This window comes from Hypanus sabinus, chromosome 28 (assembly GCF_030144855.1).
Source record: "Hypanus sabinus isolate sHypSab1 chromosome 28, sHypSab1.hap1, whole genome shotgun sequence".
In the NCBI taxonomy this organism is placed as follows: domain Eukaryota; kingdom Metazoa; phylum Chordata; class Chondrichthyes; order Myliobatiformes; family Dasyatidae; genus Hypanus; species Hypanus sabinus.
In genome coordinates, this window is record NC_082733.1 from 7,922,236 (window position 1) to 7,942,887 (window position 20,652).

The 20,652-nt window shown below is 44.6% G+C and overlaps 1 protein-coding gene across 1 annotated transcript in view; it reads right to left on the reverse strand.

The window, feature by feature from the left end:
• The window catches only part of adam10a (ADAM metallopeptidase domain 10a), a 157,163-nt gene that overhangs the window by 68,444 nt on the left and 68,067 nt on the right, over positions 1-20,652 (reverse strand). Inside the window, exon 3 of the mRNA XM_059952561.1 lies at positions 12,339-12,457. Within this exon, the coding sequence (XP_059808544.1) occupies positions 12,339-12,457 (119 nt within the window). The remainder of the gene's footprint in view (positions 1-12,338; positions 12,458-20,652) is intronic.

Consider the following 20,652-nt stretch of genomic DNA (forward strand, 5'->3'; position numbering starts at 1 on the left):
GCGTGGCTTTAGTGTGCCGCTGCACTTTGGCTGTTTGACACTGCGCGCACGTTCTGGCCCATTCGCTGACCTGCTTGCGAAGTCCGTGCGAACTTGCTGGAGACCAGCCAGACGGTTGTCCTGATAGATGGGTGCGCCAAACCGTGTATGGAGTCGAAAACTCACCGCCTCCAGGCTGCCGGGATGATGGGGAGAGGTTGGCCAGTAGCCACGTCGCACAGGAGGGTCCTCTCACCTGGGCCTACGAGAAAGTCCTGCAGCTGCAAACCCGAGGCTGCGGTCCTGTAGCTGGGCATCTCGTCGTCTGCCTGCTGCGCCTCCGCCTGTGCTGCATAGTCCACCCCCAGGGACAGGGCCTGGACAGCTGGTCTGGAGAGCGCATCCACCATGACAATGTCCTTTCCCGAGACATGCTGGATGTCCGTCGTGTACTCGGAGATGTAGGACAGATGTCACTGCTGGCAAGCCAACCAGGGATCGGACATCTTTGTGAACGTGATGGTCAAAGGTTTGTGGTCCGTGAACGCGGTGAGCGGCCTGCCTTCTAAGAAGTAACTGAAATGCCGGATTGCCAGATACAGTGCCAACAGCTCCTGGTCGAAAGCACTGTACTTGAGTTTGGGCAGTCGTAGGTGCTTGCTGAAGAATGCCAAGGGTTGCCAGCGCCCCTCAATGAATTGCTCCAGCACCCCACTGACTGCCGTGTTGGATGCATCCACCGTGAGGGCGGTCGGGACATCTGTTCTGGGGTGCACCAGCATCGCGGCATCTGCCGAGGCTTCCTTGGCTTTAAGGAAAGCGGCCACAGCTTTCCTCGTCCCAAGTAACGTCCTTGCCTTTACCCGACATCAGGGTGTACAAAGGGCGCATAATACGGGCTGCTGAGGGGAGGCAACGGTGGTATAAGTTCACCATACCAACAAACTCCTGTAGGCCTTTGACCGTGTTGGGCCGGGCAAAGTGGCGGATTGCGTCTACCTTGGCGGGCAGAGGTGCTGCCCTGTCTTTGGTAATCCTGTGGCCCAGGAAGTCAATGGTATCAAGACCGAACTGGCATTTGGCCGGGTTGATTGTGAGGCCGAAATCACTCAGGCGGGAGTAGAGCTCGCGGAGGTGGGACTTTTGCTCCTGACAACTACTGCTGGCTATAAGGATGTCTTCCAAATAGATGAACACAAAGTCCAGGTCACGTCCCACCATGTGCATTAGCCGCTGGAATGTCTGTGCGGCATTCTTCAGGCCGAACGGCATTCGGAGGAACTCGAACAGGCCAAACGGGGTGATAAGTGCTGTTTTGGGGATGTCTTCAGGGTGCACCAGGATTTGATGGTATCCCCGGATAAAGTCTACTTTGGAAAATATTCTTGCCCCGTACAGGTTTGCTACAAAGTCCTGTATGTGCGGCATGAGGTAGCGGTCTGGAGTGGTAGCCTCTTTCAGTCTGCAGCAGTCACCGCCTGGTCCCCAACCCCCAGTTGCTTTAGGCACCATGTGCAAGGGGGAGGCCCATGAGCTGTCAGACCTCCGTACGATCCCCTATTCCTCCATCCTCTTGAACTCCTCCTTCGCCAGGCGTAGCTTTTCCAGGGGGGAGCCTTCGTGCGCGAGTGTGGAGGGGTGGTCCCTTGGTCGGGATGTGGTGCTGAACCCCATGCCTAGGCACGGCTGCCGTGAACTGCGGTGCCAGAATCGATGGAAAGTCCGCCAGTATTCTGGTGAATTCGTTGTCTGACAGTGTGATGGATTCCAGGTGTAGGGCCGGCAACTTGGCTTCACCCAGGGAGAACGTCTGGAAAGTCTCGGCATGTACCAGTCTTTTCCCTTGCAAGTCGACCAGCAGGCAGTGAGCTCGCAAGAAGTCCACCCCCAAGAGTGGTTGGGCCACGGCGGTCAGTGTGAAGTCCCACATGAACCGGCTGGCGCCGAACTGCAGCTGCACTGTGCGGGTGCCATAGGTCCATATCATGCTGCCATGTGCGGCCCTCAGGGTGGGTCCTGGCTTCCTGTTGAGGGTGTCGTACCCCGTCGGGGACAAGGTGCTGATTTCCGCCCTGGTGTCGACCAAGAAGCGGCGTCCCGACTGTTTGTCCCAGACGTACAAGAGGCTGTCCTGGTAGCCAGCCACCATAGTCATTAGCGACAGCTGGCCCTGGCCCTTGCAGGGTGGGCGACAACAGCTGGCTTCTGTGCCCCACCGCTGGTGGTAGAAACACCGCTGTTCACTGTCCTCCTCACTCCTGCCTCTGTGTTCTGTGCGCCCCCCTGCTGGGCCTGGTCTGGTCTACTGTTGGGCGCGTGGCCTGGTAATCTGACCGACGGACGCCACGCTCTCCCTCTTGGCTTTCTACAGCACGTCTGCCCAGGCCGCCACCTTCCGGGGGTCGCTGAAATCTGCATCGGCCAGCAGCAGATGTATGTCCTCGGGCAGTTGCTCTAGGAACGCTTGCTCGAACATGAGGCAGGGCTTGTGTCCGTCAGCCAGGGCCAGTATCTCGTTCATCAATGCTGACGGCAGTCTACCTCCGAAACCATCCAGGTGAAGCAGGCGAGCAACCTGCTCATGCCGTGAGAGGCCAAAGGTCCCAATGAGCAGCGCTTTGAATGCTTTATATTTGCCTTCTTCTGGGGGCGAATGTATGAAATCCGCAACCTGGGCGGCCGTCTCCTGGTCAAGGGCGCTCACCACGTGGTAGTAACGCGTGGAATCAGAAGATATCTGCCGAATCTGGGACTGGGCTTCGGCTTGGCTAAACCACACGCATGGTCACAGCGTCCAGAAAGTCGGCAATTTTAGCGAAACTGTGTGAACAGATGAAGAGTCGGCCATCTTTGGTCCATATCCCGTTTGGACCGTCAGGGTCACTACATACAGAGCTAGAGACGACAGGCAGTCGGTAAGTCGTTTCGAGACTAGTTTTTTCAAACACTGGCATTTAATCCCTAGCGCCCGCCCTCCGAGCGGAAATGACATCAGAGACGCACTACCAAAGTCTCCCCCCGCGCGCTGGCTATTTGTGAGCCGGTTTGCCTGTGCAGAAAGTGGGTTGCCACAGTTATACAACAGAAGTACAAACAGAAAATGCTTGATACACTCAGCATCTGTATGAAGAGAACCCCATGTCAGAACTGAGGACAGAAGACAAACAAGTATCACGGAGGCTTAATGGTTAGCGCAATGCTATTGCAGCTTGGGGTGACAGAGTTTGGAGTTCAATTCCAGCATCCTCTGTAAGCAAGTTTGTACGTTCCTTCCCGTGCACATGGAGAGTTTCCTCTGGGTGCTCTGGTTTCCTCCCACAGTCCAAGTACATAGTAGGTTAATTGGTCATTGTAAATTGTCCTGTGATTAGACTGGGGTTAAATCTGGTGTTGCAAGGCTTATGGATCAAAAGGCCATAAGGGCCTATTCCACTTTGTATCTCTATATAAATAAAAAATAGTGTTGAGCTACAAGTGAGTGGGATTGATAGGAAAAAGGGAGTATCTCTGATGGGGTGAGACTAGGGTGGCCCTGGAGACAAACTGTAACCCATCACAGAGGTGATTTCATTAACAACAAATAATTAATGAGGCAGCATATGACTTACAGAAGATGAGATGTTGTTCCTCAACCTTACACTCATCTATGTTATAATTGTACAGAAGGCCTCCAAACAGTGGTACCGAGATAGGGAAGTAAGGCTCAGAGCTGCACCTTTAGACACCTGTCTCAATGCCAAATTCCTCAACCTCAAGAGACACACTTTCCATTTTGGACAGTCAGCTATTGTGAAATTTGCTGAGCTTTTTGTCTCCCCATTAGAACACCCTGATCTGTTGGGCAAGATCTGTTGCACTGTATATTGCAATTCTTCCATTCCTTTGTGTCCTCGCTTCCAGTTTTTAAATAAACAGAAGACCACATTCTCCCTCCCAAATTGCCCTTTAACCGATCAGCCATATGAACTTGTTTACAGCTTGTCCCGTGGCCAACCTGGCACGCCATGGAGATATTCCATTAGTCTTAGCCATTCTTCAGCTTGATACAAACTTGTTTCTCCCTGTCCCCACCCTCGCACAGAGTTCTGACAAAGAATTTTCAACTTGAAACTGCTTCTATTTCCACAGATATTAATTGACTAGCTGATCATTTCCAGCATTCTGTTTTCAAATAAATTACTATTTTGGATTTAATAATTAATGATTTTCATACTACAAGGATAAAGGATCTCCTGGACATTAGCAGTAACTTCTATCAAAATCACTACTTCATTATATGAATGGCTACAAAGTCCCAGATAAACATGCACATCCCCTGAAATGCAGAAGTCCAGGACATAATGATAGACAATTGCTGCATTTCTATCAACACTCATTCACTGGATTCTAAAAAGTCTTCTTTTAGATTTGGATTCTAAATTCCCAAGTTCACTGAGATTCTGTAATATTACACAAGGGAATAAAAAAAATGCTTCTCTGATCATCTTAACTGTTGTAACCTTATAGAACTGTCTTCATTCGCGATTCCAGGTTTGTCCATGAGGCCACAAAAGGGAAGATACTTTCCTAATTATACTGCTTTGGTTTAGCTTGCTTATCTTTAAAGCAATTTATGGATATCGATTTTAAATGTACTTTTTAAATAATTGGAAATATTTCATTTTAAATAGCTTGCAAAGTCTTTGACATTTAAGTTAAAAATCAGTTTTCTTACCCAGCAAATCCTTGGCCCTAGCTTCTCAAAGCTTCATAAAAAAAAGGCCTCAGCACTACACCAGCTGTAGTCCAGTCAAAGCCGAGCCAATACTGCTGGACTTGAGCCCAGGTAAGTGAAGGGACTATGGAAATAATTTCAGATTGTTGGTCTTGTCCAGGATGATCTGGATTGCTTATGTCCGCTGGGATTGGATTTGACTGATCCTAAGGGGTCCTACCAAGGCAGATGTTGGGAGAATATTTCCTGACATAAAATAATCTAGAACTAGGGGAAGCAATTTTAAAATAAGCACTCCTTCATTTAAGTTGGATCAGGTTCAAATTTCCCTGAAGCTATAAATCTTTTAAATGTTTTTAAAAGATAATGTGAAGCAAAGTCTTGGAATATTTTTAAGATAACGATAAGGAGGGGATGAAAAGTTACTATAAGAAGACAGTGAAATTGAGATTACAGACGGATCAGCCATTATATTCGTATGCAGCAGAGCACGTTTGAAGAGCCAAGTGACCACTCTTACTCCTGACTCATATCACCAAGTATAATCTCATGGTTTATACTCACTGCTCAGAACTTTAAAAAGAAATTCTGCACTCTCTTGTCAAAACTCATAACATAAAATTCTAAGATCTAACAGCACTGTCTGAAGACCAGGCACCATTTCTGCAGTCCAAGTGCAGATACAAGACTGTCAAATGGTTCAAGGGTTCAAAGCAAGGGCCTGAAACATCCACTGTGCTTTTTATCATAGATGCTGCCGGCCAGAACTGAGGGGAGCAGCTGCTTGAACTCAGACCTCCTGCGAAGACCAACCGCCGCGCTGTTGACCTGCAGCCTTCTGAATGCTGCCAACCAGGGGCCTGAAGCAGGACCCAGGGATCTCCATGGGGAGCAACCACTGACTGCCTCCGCTTTCGCCCCAATGCTTCAATCTTTCTTGACACTTTGAAATGGAGTCAATCATGGCCCACACTCCGTCTCTGGTCTTCTGCATGAAGCAGCCTTTCTTCACGGTCTTCTCCGGGGACAGCAGAGCGCTAGTTCATTTGGTCGAACTTCAAGCTGCACACCACAGGCTCTGAAACACAATCTTGGCAAAAATAACAAGCGGAAGGCGCAGAAAGTGAAATAATTGAAGAGACTGGCTATCTGAAAGATGTTGCCTGAGGAATCATGCCTGGTTCCTTTTCTTCACCAGTGTAATCAACATCCCAAAACAGCCCATCTTACAGGACAGTGGATACACTAGGAACTGTAGTAGTCCAAATGTACCTCAGTAGCATCTTCTCAAATACATCTCAGAGCCTTTTTATAGATTGCACATTCCATTTGAAGATGACCAGATATTAACGATTGCTTAGTGCACTCTCCCTCCCCATGACACAGATGCTGCTCAAGCTACTGAGTTCCTCCAGCAGTTAGTTTCTGAACCAACCCAGGCTAAGTAAGCTAATCACAATTCTTGCCTTTTGCCCGACAAGCAGCAGAGCAATGAGCAAAGCACATTGCTCTAAGGCATTACTAATCTCTGCTTAACTAGATGGAAATCTTTAAATTATTAGTGTGGTGAGGGTGTTGATCTATCTCACTTCTGTTCGCCTCCTCAACACTATCAACGGCTGTGTCATCAGCAAATTTATCCTTAGCTTTCCAGCTGTGCCTAGCCACACAATCGTGGGTGTAGACAGAGTAAAGCAGTGGCCTAAGAATGGATCCATGAAGAGTGCCAGAGTTGACCGTCAGCAATGAGGAAATGCTATTTCCAATCCGCACTACTGTCACCTTCCGGTGAGGAAGTCAAAGATCCAGTTGCAGAGGCCCAGGTTTTGGAGCTTGTTGATTAGTACTGAGGGTAGGAAAGTGCTGAACATGGAGCTGTAATCAACAAACAACAGCCTAGCGTAGGTATTGCTATTGTTCAGGTGATACAAGGCCGAGTGAAGAGCTAGTGAGATTGCATCCTCGGTAGACCTACTGTGGTGATAGACAAATTCCAGTGGGCCCAGGTCCTTGCTTAAGCAGGTGCTGATCCCGGCCATGACCAACCTCTCAAAGTACTTCATTCACTACAGATGTGAGTGCACCATAGCAACAGATGTTGAGGCAGTTCATCCTGCTCTTCTTGAGCACCATTATGACTGTCGCCCTTTTGACTGTAGTAGTCAGAGATTGAAGTGGCCTTAACCACTCCCGGCAGTTGGTTTCAGTGTCCTACCAGGTACATCAGGCTATTGCCTTGAGGGTTCGCCCTCTCAAAACATGTTCTGAGACGCCAGTATAGTTCTGAATCACCAGTCTTGAATGCCACAGATCTGGCCATTAGCAGACTATGAGTCTCCTGGTTCACTCACAGCTTTTGGTATGGGTGTGTCCAATATGTTCTCAAAGGCACAGACTCATCCACACAGGTCTTGATAAGGTTGTGACAACTGTGGTGTATTCATTCCTTTTTTAAGATGAATCCCTGAACATTTTCCAGTCCAAAGCAGTCCTGTAAGTGCTCTTCCGCCTCCTTCAACCATAGCTTTTTGGTTCTCACCACTGGCGCTGCGATCTTTGGTCTCTGCCTGTACACTGGGAGAAGTAGTACAGTCAAGTGATCAAAATGTGGGTGTGGCACAGTAAGCGCTCTTGATGGCAGTATAACAGAGGTCAAGTGTGTTCCACTGCTGATATGTTGCTGGTAGCGTTTCAGGGACTTTGAAAGTTTAATTTATTTTTTAATTTTTGTTTTGTTTATAGATACAGCATGGAACAGGCTCCTCTGGTCCTCTAAGCCACATTACCCAGCAACCCACCAATTTAATCCCAGCCTTATCATTAGACAATTTACAATGACCAATTAACCTACTAACCAGCATGTCTTTGGACTGTGGAAAGAAACAGACCATCTGAAGGAAATCTGTGCACGAACAGGAAGAAGCACGCACTTGCTTATGAAGGACAATAGAACTGAACTCCGAACTCCAACACCTGAGCTGCAATAGTGTTGTGCTAACCGCTACGTCACAGCGCCAGCCATAGTTGGTGCCTCTTCAAGATGGCCTGCTTGAAGTCTCCTGCAATGATTAGGATGACATCAGAGTGCACTGCTTCGTGACAGCTGATCACGGTGCTAATCTCCTCCAGGGCCTCTCTGATGTTGGCCAGATGTGGAATGTAAACCACTACCTGGATGGCAGCGGAAAACCCCTTGGCAGATAACAGGGACAACACTTGAATGCTAGATGTTCCAGGTCATGTGAGCGGGAGTGAGACAGTACCACAATGAGTTAATAATGAAACACAGTCTACCTCCTCTACTTTTAAAAGCTACAGCCGTCCTGTCTTTTCAGAGGATGGTAGAGCTTTCAGACTGCAGTGGTGGTTAGCCATGTTTCTGTGAAGCAAAGTACACAGCAATCTCTGATGTCCCTCTGGTACCTCAATCTGGCTCTGGCACATTCGCCAGCAGGATAATCAAGGGTGGGGAGCTAAGACTTCTGCATTGCAGACTGGCCCATCATGCTGGGGTCCAGCAATTTTCAGGATGGATGGATACTTATTTAAATGATGTCACAAGTTGTACTTGTATATCCCCCATGTTAATGCAAGATTAACCTCATGCCAGTTGGCAGACTTGTGTCTAGAATCAAATTTTTTTTAAACAAATTTTATTCACAATATACATTTATTTGTTACGACAAATAAAAATGTACAATCATTAACCATTCAATGCCTTTTCATTCGTTACATTGATAGTCAATGGTTTCTGTACTGTTCTAATGTATTCATACACATCAGTATCACTGCTGTCACACGCAGCTCTGTGAGGTAGTATACTGCTACAAAAATAACTAAAGCTTCGTCCACACTAGACCGGATAAATCCGTAACCAAAGCTTTTTCTCTTTGTTTTGACCCTCCGTCCACACTGAAACAGTGTTTTTCCTCCCCCAAAAACGGAGCTTTTCTAAAACATTATCCACAGTGTGTAAATCTGAAAATGCCAGTTGGGTGGTTTAATGTGTACAGAGTAACTGGAGCTTTTTAAAAACACTGTCATGATGTGCCGGAACAGATGGTAGCAGCAGCACGGCATTTCATTGTTTTCTTGAACTAAGAGGAGGAACCGGAAACATACCGTTTTTTCTTCACTTGTTTTCTGTAGCTGTGTCCTGCGCGCGTGCCCAGTAGGAGGAGATTCACCCAAATACCCGTATTAATGTGGACGGAGGTACTTCCAGAAACGCCTGGTGTGGACACCTATCACTTTCTCGTGACACCGGCGTTTTCAAAATTCACCGGCTCAGTGTAGATGTAGCTTAAGAGGCTTCTTCCTCCAACTTCTCCAGTGTCAGAAGAACTCTGCACAGTGGTCCTTCCCCACCGAGCCTTCGCAGTGGCCGCACCAAGCTTTGGTGCGTCCCTCAGCATGAACTCCTGCAGCCTGGAATGTGCCAATGGCAGCATCCATCCACAGACATCTCAATGTGCTGGTAGGACGACAAGTTTCAGACTGACCGAAGAACAGCTTCCACCAAATTCATGATCTGCCAGCAGAACTTGATGTTTGTCTCCGTCTGTGTCTCTGAGAACAGCCCATAGAACAGGGTCCTCTGTCACACAGCTGCTCGGGATGGAACGGGACATAGGCCCTTTCATCTTCTTTCACGCCCTCTTTGCAAGCCCAGAGGTGAGCTAGTCTCTTCCTGACTCCAGACATCCTGCAGCCACCACGCCCCTTGAGTGATGCTCTGGGCATGCAGGATAAAACTAACTGGGAGGGGCACATTTCACTGCCAGCCAGCAAAGGACCTGGTGCCTTTTGGTGATGAGACATTCTACCAGATGATCTAGACAATCTGCTCAGAAAACCACCTCACTGTGTCCATCGAGTTCTCTTCCTGGTCAAAGGTGTTGGTTTGGAAGAACTTTCCACAAATGACAGGTAGTGCAGCAACATTCAACAGACTGGGACATTGCACGCCATCGGGGCTGGACCCTTTCTTTGCAACGCTGGGGTCAGACAGAACCTTAGCATGTAGTGGTACTTGATGCCCACTTACTTCAGTACCAGGTACAGCCTGATGCAGCCAGACATGAAGGTAGTTATCAGGGTGAGGGTGACATTAGGTACATTTTTGCCCCTGTTATCCAGGAACATGTGCACTGTGACGTGCCTGACCTGCTCCATCCTTGATCCCCAGATAAACCTGGAGATGGGCAAGGTGATTCCCAATCTGGAGGGGCAGAGGATGGGCCACTTCTGCACCAAGGACAACAGCAGTTAGCGCAACCTATTACAACTTGGGGTGTTGGGAGTTTGGGGTCCAATTCTGCCATCATCTGTAAGAAGTCTGTACATCCTCCCCATGGAAAGTGTAGGTTTCCTCCAGGTGCTCCAGTTTCCTCCCACAGTTCAAAGATGCACCAGTTAGTAGGTTAATTGGTCATTGTAAATTGTGCAGTGATTCAGGTAGATGGAGCTCGTCAGCCTGGGAAGGCAGTCCACCTGAGAGAGGGAAAACTCTGATTTCAAACCTCCACTGCCTTGCGGCCATACCCACTCTTGGGAAAGGCTTCGGGAGTAAACCCTGAGGACAAATCTGGAGCCAGAGTCCCTAAGGCAGTCCGACGTTGCCTTCAACCTCATTCTGGCAACCTCCGCGAAGGCACTGGTGCCAAGCTGTATCGTCCCTTGACCTTACCTTGGACAATGTCATTGGCGTGGAGAGGGGAGACTTGCAGAATGGGCAACTGCCAGTCTTTCATGCCAGCTTGCCCAGGCCTGCGCCCTGGAGTGGACAATCCTTGAAGCAGACTGTCTAGGCTGATCCACAGTCTCGAGAGACTAATGGATGCCATCATCATTGATTAGGCTTGGGTTAAATCAGGGGTTGCTGGGTGGTGCAGTTTGAAGAGCCAGAAGTGCCTATTCCACGCTATATCCCAATAAATTAATAAATAAATTAGCTCTGAGAGCACCTCACGCCTGATGATCATGTCCTTCCCAGTTATCAATCAGGTAAACACTCCCATAAGTCCCAGTTTCTGAAGTGTTTTCCAATCTCTGCTTTACCTTCCCAGTACCCTGCAGCCAATTTTTGTTGTATTCCTTGGCCCCTCCAAATCAGATCCCCAGCGTCTTCACCTAATCAGACCTGATCAGGCCAGTTACCGCAGAGCATGACCTTGCTCTCGCCGTGGTTAACCCTGGCCCCTGGTGCCAACTCAAGCAGGTCACAGGCACTGATCAATCTGCCAACTGACTTCAGATATGAACAAAGGATGGCAAAGTTGTCCATATACAAGGAGGGTTTCACATGGGTCCCTCTGCTGCTCCCATTCTTTCTGATAGCTTCAGTAAATGTTTCTAAGCACCACACAAACAAAACGAGGGACAGTGTGCAACCCTGCCTGACTCCAGACATGACAGGGAAGCTATCTGACAGCACTACAGAGCAGTTGGATCCAATTACTAATTTCCACCCCAAAGGCCATTCTGGAAAGTATATCCAGCATGTGCGTGTGTGATATCCCTTCAACGGCTTTCTCCTGGTCCAAAATGACCAGGCAGGCATTCACCCCACCGTCCTGCACCCAGGCAATGATGTCTCTCAGCAGCACGACGCTGTCAAAGATCTTCCTGTCAGACACAGCAGAGGTTGAGTCCAGGTGGAACACCAGACTTGTTCACATATCAGGCTGGCATGACGCTGTAGCAGTAAAGTGCAACTTTGTCACAGGCATTACCCATCTCCTTATGGGCATATAACCATTTCTTTAAAATAGACATTCGCCTCACATATATAATCCAATGTTTGAGACTTCAATCGATTTGTGAAATACTGAAATACAATTGGAACTCTGATGACAGCAGAAAATATTGTTCAATGCAAAATGACTTTCCATTCACAGGCTAGTCAATAGTGGATGCAGTTGAATGACCTTGATCTAGTCTTCACTGATGCATATGCATATCCAATACAGTCATCAGACTGCAATCATGAAGATGTAATCATGGCTTATTAGACCTTTCAAATGCATTCACAGTTCCCGCGAACAAAGTACAAACTGTGAATTGAATGTGTGACCTTCCTAACCATTCATTCCTAATTACCTGAACAACAAGGTAACAACTATTTTTGTCTTACGAATTAGCTCTGATAATTTATTTTAACATTTTATTCACGTCATTGATAAAAATACATTTAGATGTGAGTAATTACTTTAGCTAAAGGTTAGAGAAGATTAGGACAAAGCACTGCCTAAGAAACCATGATTAGGTTTGGGTCTACATCTTTTGATTGAGGTACATCACCAAATCACATCTTAACCAGCTGGAAAATAAAAATATTGGCCTAAACAGTTGCAGAGATTAAACGTATATTTTGCCTAGTGGAAGTAAATGCACTCAAGGAGTTGGAGGGATAATAGAACAACAAAGACACCATATAAGGTAGCATTTAAGCTTTCATATTATTTAAGCTTTCATATTATTTGCATTAATTTTCTTTTTAACAAAACCATTACTTTCACATTGTAGATAATGAGGAAATATTAGAAAGTAATTAACTGGTTCTGATCACTGAAGCAGCCATATCAGCAAATTGTTTTGGTAGCATACACTTGCAATTATTTTAGTTTACAATTAATAATCTTACCATAGATTTCTCCAGTGTAGATGTGGGAGACATCATAATTCAGCACTTCACCTGACACTTCCACTTTAAAATCATCTGTGAATAACGAGGTGTCCCGCTTCATTCTTAGGTTGAAATTCCTAATAAGAGAGCAGCAAAAAGAATTGAGTTAACTTAACAATATTGCCATCCTCTGAAAGTTGATGTGAATAAATTCTCATATTACGTTAAAATCTTCACATGCAAATTAAATCTTCTTTACTCTGTACTGCAGAAAATGGAGCTTACGCCACCATTCATCACTCACTAAAATACCAACAGACTGACAGCTAACTTCATTCTAGTTCGCTTTTCCAGTAAGGATGTGTCTCACGGTGAAATACATATGTTGCAAAGTATACACCATGGGATTTTTAGTTAAGTACTGTTTATTCAAATCAGAATTAATGGACAAATAAACAGAAAGGGAAAGGATACAGCAAAAACAACACATGTTGTCAATATATACTACAATTTCAATCAATTTTACCAACTATTTTCTCAAACCCAGGTCTACAGAATTGTACCAGAAATCATAATTAACAGTTCTAAACAAACATGGAGCTCTATTAACTTCATATTGAAATATCTTAAAACATACTAGACCCTTAAAAGTTAAGGCTTTATAGTGTTTTATATGCAAATACAAAACCAGTTATATTATTAGAAAGTTATTAATGTAACAACACGCTCTGGAAATTCAATTTCAAACTAGGACAGAAAAATATAAAAAAGTTTACATTTTAAAATGGTAACTCAAAATCCAATGTCCATATTTTCATTGGGATTAAGTTTCAAGGCTTAGCACTCTATGAACCTAAGAAATTAGGCAGAGCAGTAGGTTAATCAGCCCCTCAAGTCTGCCCAGCTATTCAATAACATCATGGCTGGTCAACACTGGCCTAAACTCAGTGGCAGTTTCCCATCATCTCTATTTTCTTGAGATGTCAGATTTTTGTCTAGATCCATCCCAAAGGACAAAATTAGTCCTCTTGAAGATCAGTGTGGTCAGCTATTCATGCAGCTGAAAGAGATGGGGAAGAACTTAATTTTTGTTTTGCATCCATATTTATTCAGGAGACAGACATGGAGACTTTAGAACTGAGGCAAAAGAATAGTGAGTTCATGGACCATATCTGGACTACGAAAGAGGAGGTGCTGGCTGTCTTGAGATGAATTAAAGTGAATAAATCCCAGGACCAGCCAACAAGTTTCCTTGGACCTTGTGGGAGACCAGTGCAGAAAATACAGGAGCCCCGAGAGATGCTTAAAACGTACTTAGCCATGGGTGAGGTGGTGGAGGACGAGAGGGTAGCTAATGTTGTTCCAGTATTCTAAAACTAAGAATACTGGCCAAGAAATTTTAGTACTGTGAACCTGACATCAGTTGTGGGTAAATAACTGGGAGGTATTCTAAGGGACCAGATATAAAAGTATTTGGATAGACTGGGCCTGATTAGGGATAGGGAGCATCCATGAAAATGAACAAACAGCCGACAATTCAGGCTGAGCCCCTTCATCAGAACTGGAAAGGAAGGGGAGAAACACCAGAATAAAATGATGGGGGAGGATGAGAAGGGAGTGAGACCCCAGTCTTCCCAGATGAGGCAACACTTCATCTGCAAATCTGCTGTAGCTGTCTATCGTATCTGGTGCTCACAATGCGGCCTCCTGTACGTTGGTGAGACTGGTCATAAATTGGGGCGCTGCGTTGTTGAGCACCTCCGCTCCATCCCCCAAAAGAGATAAGTGAAAAGAGAGCACTGGGACATCAAGATACAAAGCACCGCAGTTTCTGCAAATCTGAAATAAAAGTATGGTGGAGGTCCCCAGCAATTCAGTGCTGATATAACAAGCAGTCTCCTGGAGCAGCTTGCCGGGTTGAGCATTATTTGTTGGCAAAGTTGGGAGCACACCAGTAGCAATTAATAAATCTCTGAAACTTGGATTTCTGTCTTTTCCTAGTTATGATAAAATATCAACCACACAGATGCTTGAAATAGCACCAAAGTTTCACATCAATCAAAAGGGTGAGTATTTCTTTCAATCCAGGGGTTGATTTATAGGAACCATTTCTACAAAAGTCAGGATGAGTCATTTTAAGTCAGGGTGGACATTTACAAATCGTAGTGATTCTAAGGTAAATAGTTACTACTTTATTAAGGCGAAAAATATTCAACAGTTATTAACAGCTATACTACTTCAAGACCAAAGTAAAGAAAAGCTTTCAATGGAGGTTACTTGGTTGCAACTTGTCCCAAGCACGTGAAGAATTCTACTCATGTTGCAGCTGATGTAAGAATTTTCCTCCAGTCCTTTTTGCCAACACATGGTTTATGAGCTATAATAATAATCAGGTTCTAATTAGCACATTAAAATTTAAACACAACTTTCTACTTAAGCATATGATTTTATATTCATTTTATGATCAGTAGATCAGCTTTGAAATGCTTTAAAAAGATCTGCCTTGAATAGAAAATTATCAAGACACAGGTGTCCCCCGCTTTCCAAACATTTGCTTTACAACATTTCGCTTTTACAAAAGACCTACATTAGTACCTGTTTTCGCTAACCGAAAGAGCATTTTCACTTTTACGAAAAAAGACGCCAACTTTAAACTTGTGTTTATCCTGAGAAAGACTACCATGACCGTGAAGCCTTGCGCGGGCAGGTCTGTACATATGTGTACGTGCCAATTTTTTTAATACAAATCAGTTTTGGCTCAATCTTCCCAATTCTGGTAAGTGAAACTACACTGTACATACATTATTTCTACTTTATATAAGCTGTGTAGTTATCATATCATTCCTGCTTTTACTATATGTTGGTATTATTTTAAGTTTTGTGTGCCATTTGATATGATTTGGTAGGTTATTTTTTGGGTCTGAGAACGCTCAAGAAATTTTCCTATATGGTAATTTCCTCTTTGCTTTACGTCATTTCGGCTTACGAACACTCTACCTTCGGATAGAGGGAGAAACCTGTACTATTTTACAAAAAAGTTAAAGTCTGTCCCAAGCGTTATAGGCTCATCAGACCGGTGCTTATGCTGGTTTCCGTGGCTTGAAGTGACTGAGAATATGAGACTCCCCCCAGGATAGGTCGCCAGTCTATCGTGAGGTTAACCCCCAGCATTTTCAGCTGGGTGGACTGGAGCAATGTGTGGTTAAGTGCCTTGCTCAAGGACACACACGCTGCCTCGGCTGGAGCTCGAACTCACCACCTTCAGATCACTAGTCCAACGCCTTAACCACTTGGCCAAGCGCCACACACTATTTTACAAACATTGAGTTCTTTACCGTTAAGAACAAATATGTTTAAAGACCAACTTATACTGATTGATCCAAGTTTAAGTAAACAATATGGACAACTGGTGGAGGCAGCTTTCTGAGATCTGCTATCAGGAATTTCTGAGACAGCAGATGATCAAAAAGGATGGGTTACAGCTGAACCAGGGGGGACTAATATCCTTGCAGGCAAGTTGCTAGAGCTGTTGGGAGGGATTAAACTAATTTGGCAGGGGTACGGGAACCAGAGTGATAGGTCTTTATCTTTGGCATGTATCTATCCTGTGCCTTCCAAAGTGCCCCCAAAAAGTCCAGCCATTGCTCTCTGCCATCAGCCCTGCTGGTGTACACTTCAAATCAACTTTAGCCAGCTCCTCTCTCATGCCTTGGTAACCCCCTTTGCTCTACTGTAACACTGATACGTCTAACTTTAGCTTCTCCCTCTCAAACTGCAGGGTGAGTTCTATCATATTATGATCACTGTCTTCTATAGGTTCCTTTTCTGAAAGCTCCCTAATCAAATCTGTTTTATTACACATCACCCAATCCAGAATTGCCTTTCCCCTAGTGGGCTCAACCACAAGCTGCTCTAAAAAGCCATCTCATAGGCATTCTACAAATTCCCTCATGGTTGTCCTAATCTTCCCGCATATTGAAATTCCCCTTGATTGTTGTAACATTGCCATCACATTCCTATTCTATTTCCCATTGAAATTTACATCCCTCATCCCGGCTACTGTTTGGGGGGCCTGTATACAACTTCCATCAGGGTCATTTTATCTTTGCAATTTCTTAACTCTACCCACAAGGATTCCAGACCCATGTCACCTCTCTACGGATTTGATATCATTTTTTGCCAACAGAGCCACACCACCCCCTCTGCTATCTACTTGCCCTTTTGATACAATATATCCTTGGATATTAAGCTCCCAGCTATAATTTTTTCAGCCACAACTTTGATGCCCACACCATCCTACTTGCCAATCTCTAACTGCGTCACAAGATCATCTATCTTATTCCGTATCTTGCGTTCATTCAAATACAATACCTTCAGTCCTATATTCATCATCCTTTTCAATTCACTGTCCTTCCCCCTTTATAATGTTGTGACATCCCTGACCATCGCACCTTGGAGGCAGCATCCCTTCATTCATGTCCACAGAACCTCACGTCTACTCTTCTAACCATTGAATCCCCTATGTCCTCTTCTTTCTCCCTCCCCATCCTTCTGAGCCAAAGCACCAGACTCAGTGCCAGAGACCCAATCACTGCAGCTTAGCGCTGGAGGTCATCCCCACCCCTCCCCCAACAGTATCAAAAGTAGTACATTTATTATCGAGGGGAATGGCCACAGGGACACTTTGTACTGGCTGCCCATTTTCTTTCCCTCTGACAGTCACCCAAGTACCTGCCTCCTACAACTTTGGGGTGACTACCTCCCTGGTCTCCTTAAAGGGGAATTCCTGCCTGACAAATCTGTTGGAATATTTGAGGAAATAACAGGCATGAAAGACAAAGGAATCAGTGGATGTTGTTTACTTGGATTTTCAGAAAGATTTTGACAAGGTATTGCACACAAGGCTGCTTGACAAGATTCATGGTATTACAGGAAAGATACTAGCATGGATAGAAGACTGACTGGCAGGAGGCAAACAGTGGGAATAAAGGAGGCCTATTCCGAATGGCTGTCAGTGACAAGTGGTGTTCTGCAGTGGTCAACTTTGGGACCGCTTCCTTTCACGTTATAAAGTCATTATGACGCTTCCTTATCCACAGGGGATTGGCTCTGGGACCCCCCGCGGATACAAAAAAAATGGATGCTCAAGACAGTGGACTTTAGGACCCAGTGGAGCTCCAGACCTTATTTAGCCAGTCTCAGTGCAGTGGAGTTAGGACCCAGCGGAGCTCAGGATCCGCCGCCTGTAGTGTTTCTGTTCCGGAAAACGATCACGATTGAAAATAAAGTGGAAATAATAAAGCAATCGGAAAGAGGTGAAACACCATCAGTCGTTGGAAAAGCATTAGGCTATAGTCGGTCAACGATCGTAACAATTTTAAAGGGTAAAGTGAGAATGGAGCATGTGAAGGCCCTGCCCCAATGAAAGCTACAATTTTTGCTAAGCAACACAGTGGTTTAATTATTGAAATACATATATTTCTTAAGTGTTTTTATATGTACAGATAGGTAAAATACAGTATATACTATATACTAAGACAAACGTTTGACTAATTGATGCTAAATAATACCGGATGTACCTGTTCCGACTTAAAGAACTTCCGGTTTTTTTTAAAAAAATCGATTCCCAATCCGCGGTAACCTAAGCACATCTACCGTATACTTAAAATCATCTCTAGATTACTTATAATACCTAATACAATGTAAATGCTATGTAAATAGTTGCTATACTGTATTGTTTAGGGAATAATGACAAGGAAAAAAAAAGTCTGTACATGCTCAAACGAGTGCTAGAGAGGGAATTTCCAGGTTTTCCTGATCTGCAGTTGGTTGAATCCGTGCATGCAGAACCTGTGGATAAGGAGGGCTGACTATATGTCAAAGATTTGGATGACGGATACTAGCTTTGTGGGCACGTTTGCAGGTGATACAAAGATAGGTGGAGGGGCAGGTAGTGTTGAGGAAGCAGGGAGTCTGAAAAAGGACTTCAACAGTTTGGGAGAAGGAACAAATGGAATATTGTGTCAGAAAGTGCATAGGCATGCACTTCAGTAGAATAAATGGGGAGAAAATTTGAAAATTAGAGGTACAAAGGGACTAAGGAATCCTCATTTACAACAGAGCTAGGAAGGAATTTCTTTAGCCAGAGGGTGATGAATATGAGGAATTAATTGCCACAGATGGCTGTTGAGGCCAAGTCATTGAGTATATTTAAAGCAGACGTTGATAGGTTCTTGTTTAGTCAGGTCATCAAAGTTTGCAGGGAGAAGGCAGGAGAACAGTGTTGAGAGGGATAATGAATCAGCCATGATGGACCAAGTGGGTTAATTCTGTTCCTATGTCTTAACCTTCTCATAAATGTTTGTGTAATGTGCTAATTAAACTGCTGCCCTGAATAACTGGTTACTGGTCTTGCAAAGACCTGGTTTCTTGTTTGGTTATCAGTTCCAGAAAAAGGTCAAAATGTGTTTATTCTAATTGTGATACATCCCAAAGTACATCTTTTACAAATGTCAGGTGAATTCTTCAGCAACCACCTTATAAGAATGAAAGCTGCTGTGTTCAAGCTCCAGTTTCAAGCAAAATGCAACAGTTATATATAAGACTGACAGAATCCAATGCTACACAATGGAGGAACTCAGCAGGTCAGGCAGCACCTATGGAAATGAATACAACAGTTGGCATTTCGAGCTGAGACCCTTCATCAGGTCTGGAACAGAATTGGGAAAATGCCAGAATCAAAAGGCGGGTGTCAGTAGGGAAGGAAGCCGAGCTAGAAGGGATAGGTAAAGCCAGGTGGTTAGAAAGGTTAAGGTTGAAAGATGGAAAGATTAAGGCAGAAGAAGGAATCTGATAGGAAAGGCAAGTGTAACATAGCAGTAAGAGAAGGAGGAGGAGCAGCAGGGAAAGATGAGGGGCCGCTGAGGAGAAGCAGCAAGAGTGGGAACAGAGAGGGAAAGGGGAAGGAAAGGAGAGAAAAGAGGGGGGGAAATTAATGGAAGAAAAAATTGATGCCATCAGATTACAGGCTATCTAGTTGGAATATAAGGTGTTGATCCTCCACTCTGATGAGAGTGGCCTCATTGTGGCAAAAGAGGAGGCCATGGAACGACATGTTGGAATGTGAATGGTGACAGGAATTAAAGTGGTTGGCCACTGGCAAAGACCACTTTCGGTGGATGGAACGGAGGTGCTCGACAAAGTGGTCCCCAATTTCGTCGGGTCTCACCGATGTACAGAAGGCTGTACTGTGAGTACTGGATAGAATAGACGACCCCAACAGATTTGCAGGTAAAGTGTTGCCTCACCTGGAAGGACTGTTTGGGGCCTGACTGGAAATGACAGAGGAGATGAATGGGCAGTTGTTTGCATTACTGTTGCTTACAAGGATATACGGAATCTAATGCTATCAGCCAGCCATCTTTTGGATCAGATATCAAGGCTCCAAATATTTACTCAAGCGCATACATCAGATCCACAAAATCAGGAAACTCTGGCAGTGTCACGGCCATTATTTCTCAATTCTACACAAGTTCTCATCACTGTGGATTCTTAATATATCTGACTGAATAACAGCTTTCAAATTATAATTGCTGCCAACTAGAATCAGGACTTTTAGACTACTCCATCCACACTTAAGGGACTGACTACACAGATTTCTTTGACAGAATCTCCCACAAATCAATCCTAGAAAGTTGTAATGGAATTCATTCCCATCTGTTCTTCCTTGTGCTATTCCATGTAACAGAAAAACTTTCATATCCCAAACAGAACCTCCACCTTTCCAAATGAAACTAATTCCAAATTTTTTTTTGTGTTTTTCCTGGAGGTTTGATTCTATTACTGGTGTCAATAAGGAAATTAAATATTTTTACTTAATTGTTGAGCCTTTCAAGCAAAAACTTTGAAACTTATTCTAGTGCCAGTAATGCATTACTTTGGCTCTTTTATAACCATAATTTTAACAGTTCCTAACCAATTTATTTCCCCAACAAAATCACCGGTGTTAACATTTAAGAACCACATGAAGTGGAAGAGCCAAACCGAGATACAAAACAGCTCCAGTGTAAGCACTAGTGACAGATTATCTCTGAAATATTGAAAATTAAGGCTTTGTGTTGTTTTCAGATATACTGTTTTACTCGTTGGGTTAAATCATTCTAGTTTCTAGTATTTTAATGCTTATTTTATCTGCGAAGTTGTGGCAATGCCTATAATTTTCCTTATTCATTAATCACTTCTTGAAGAATTTAATAAAATTAAACTGTTTTAACGAGACAGCTCTGAATAATCATTAGGTTCATTAACAAAATGCATATTCCAACTGCAAATG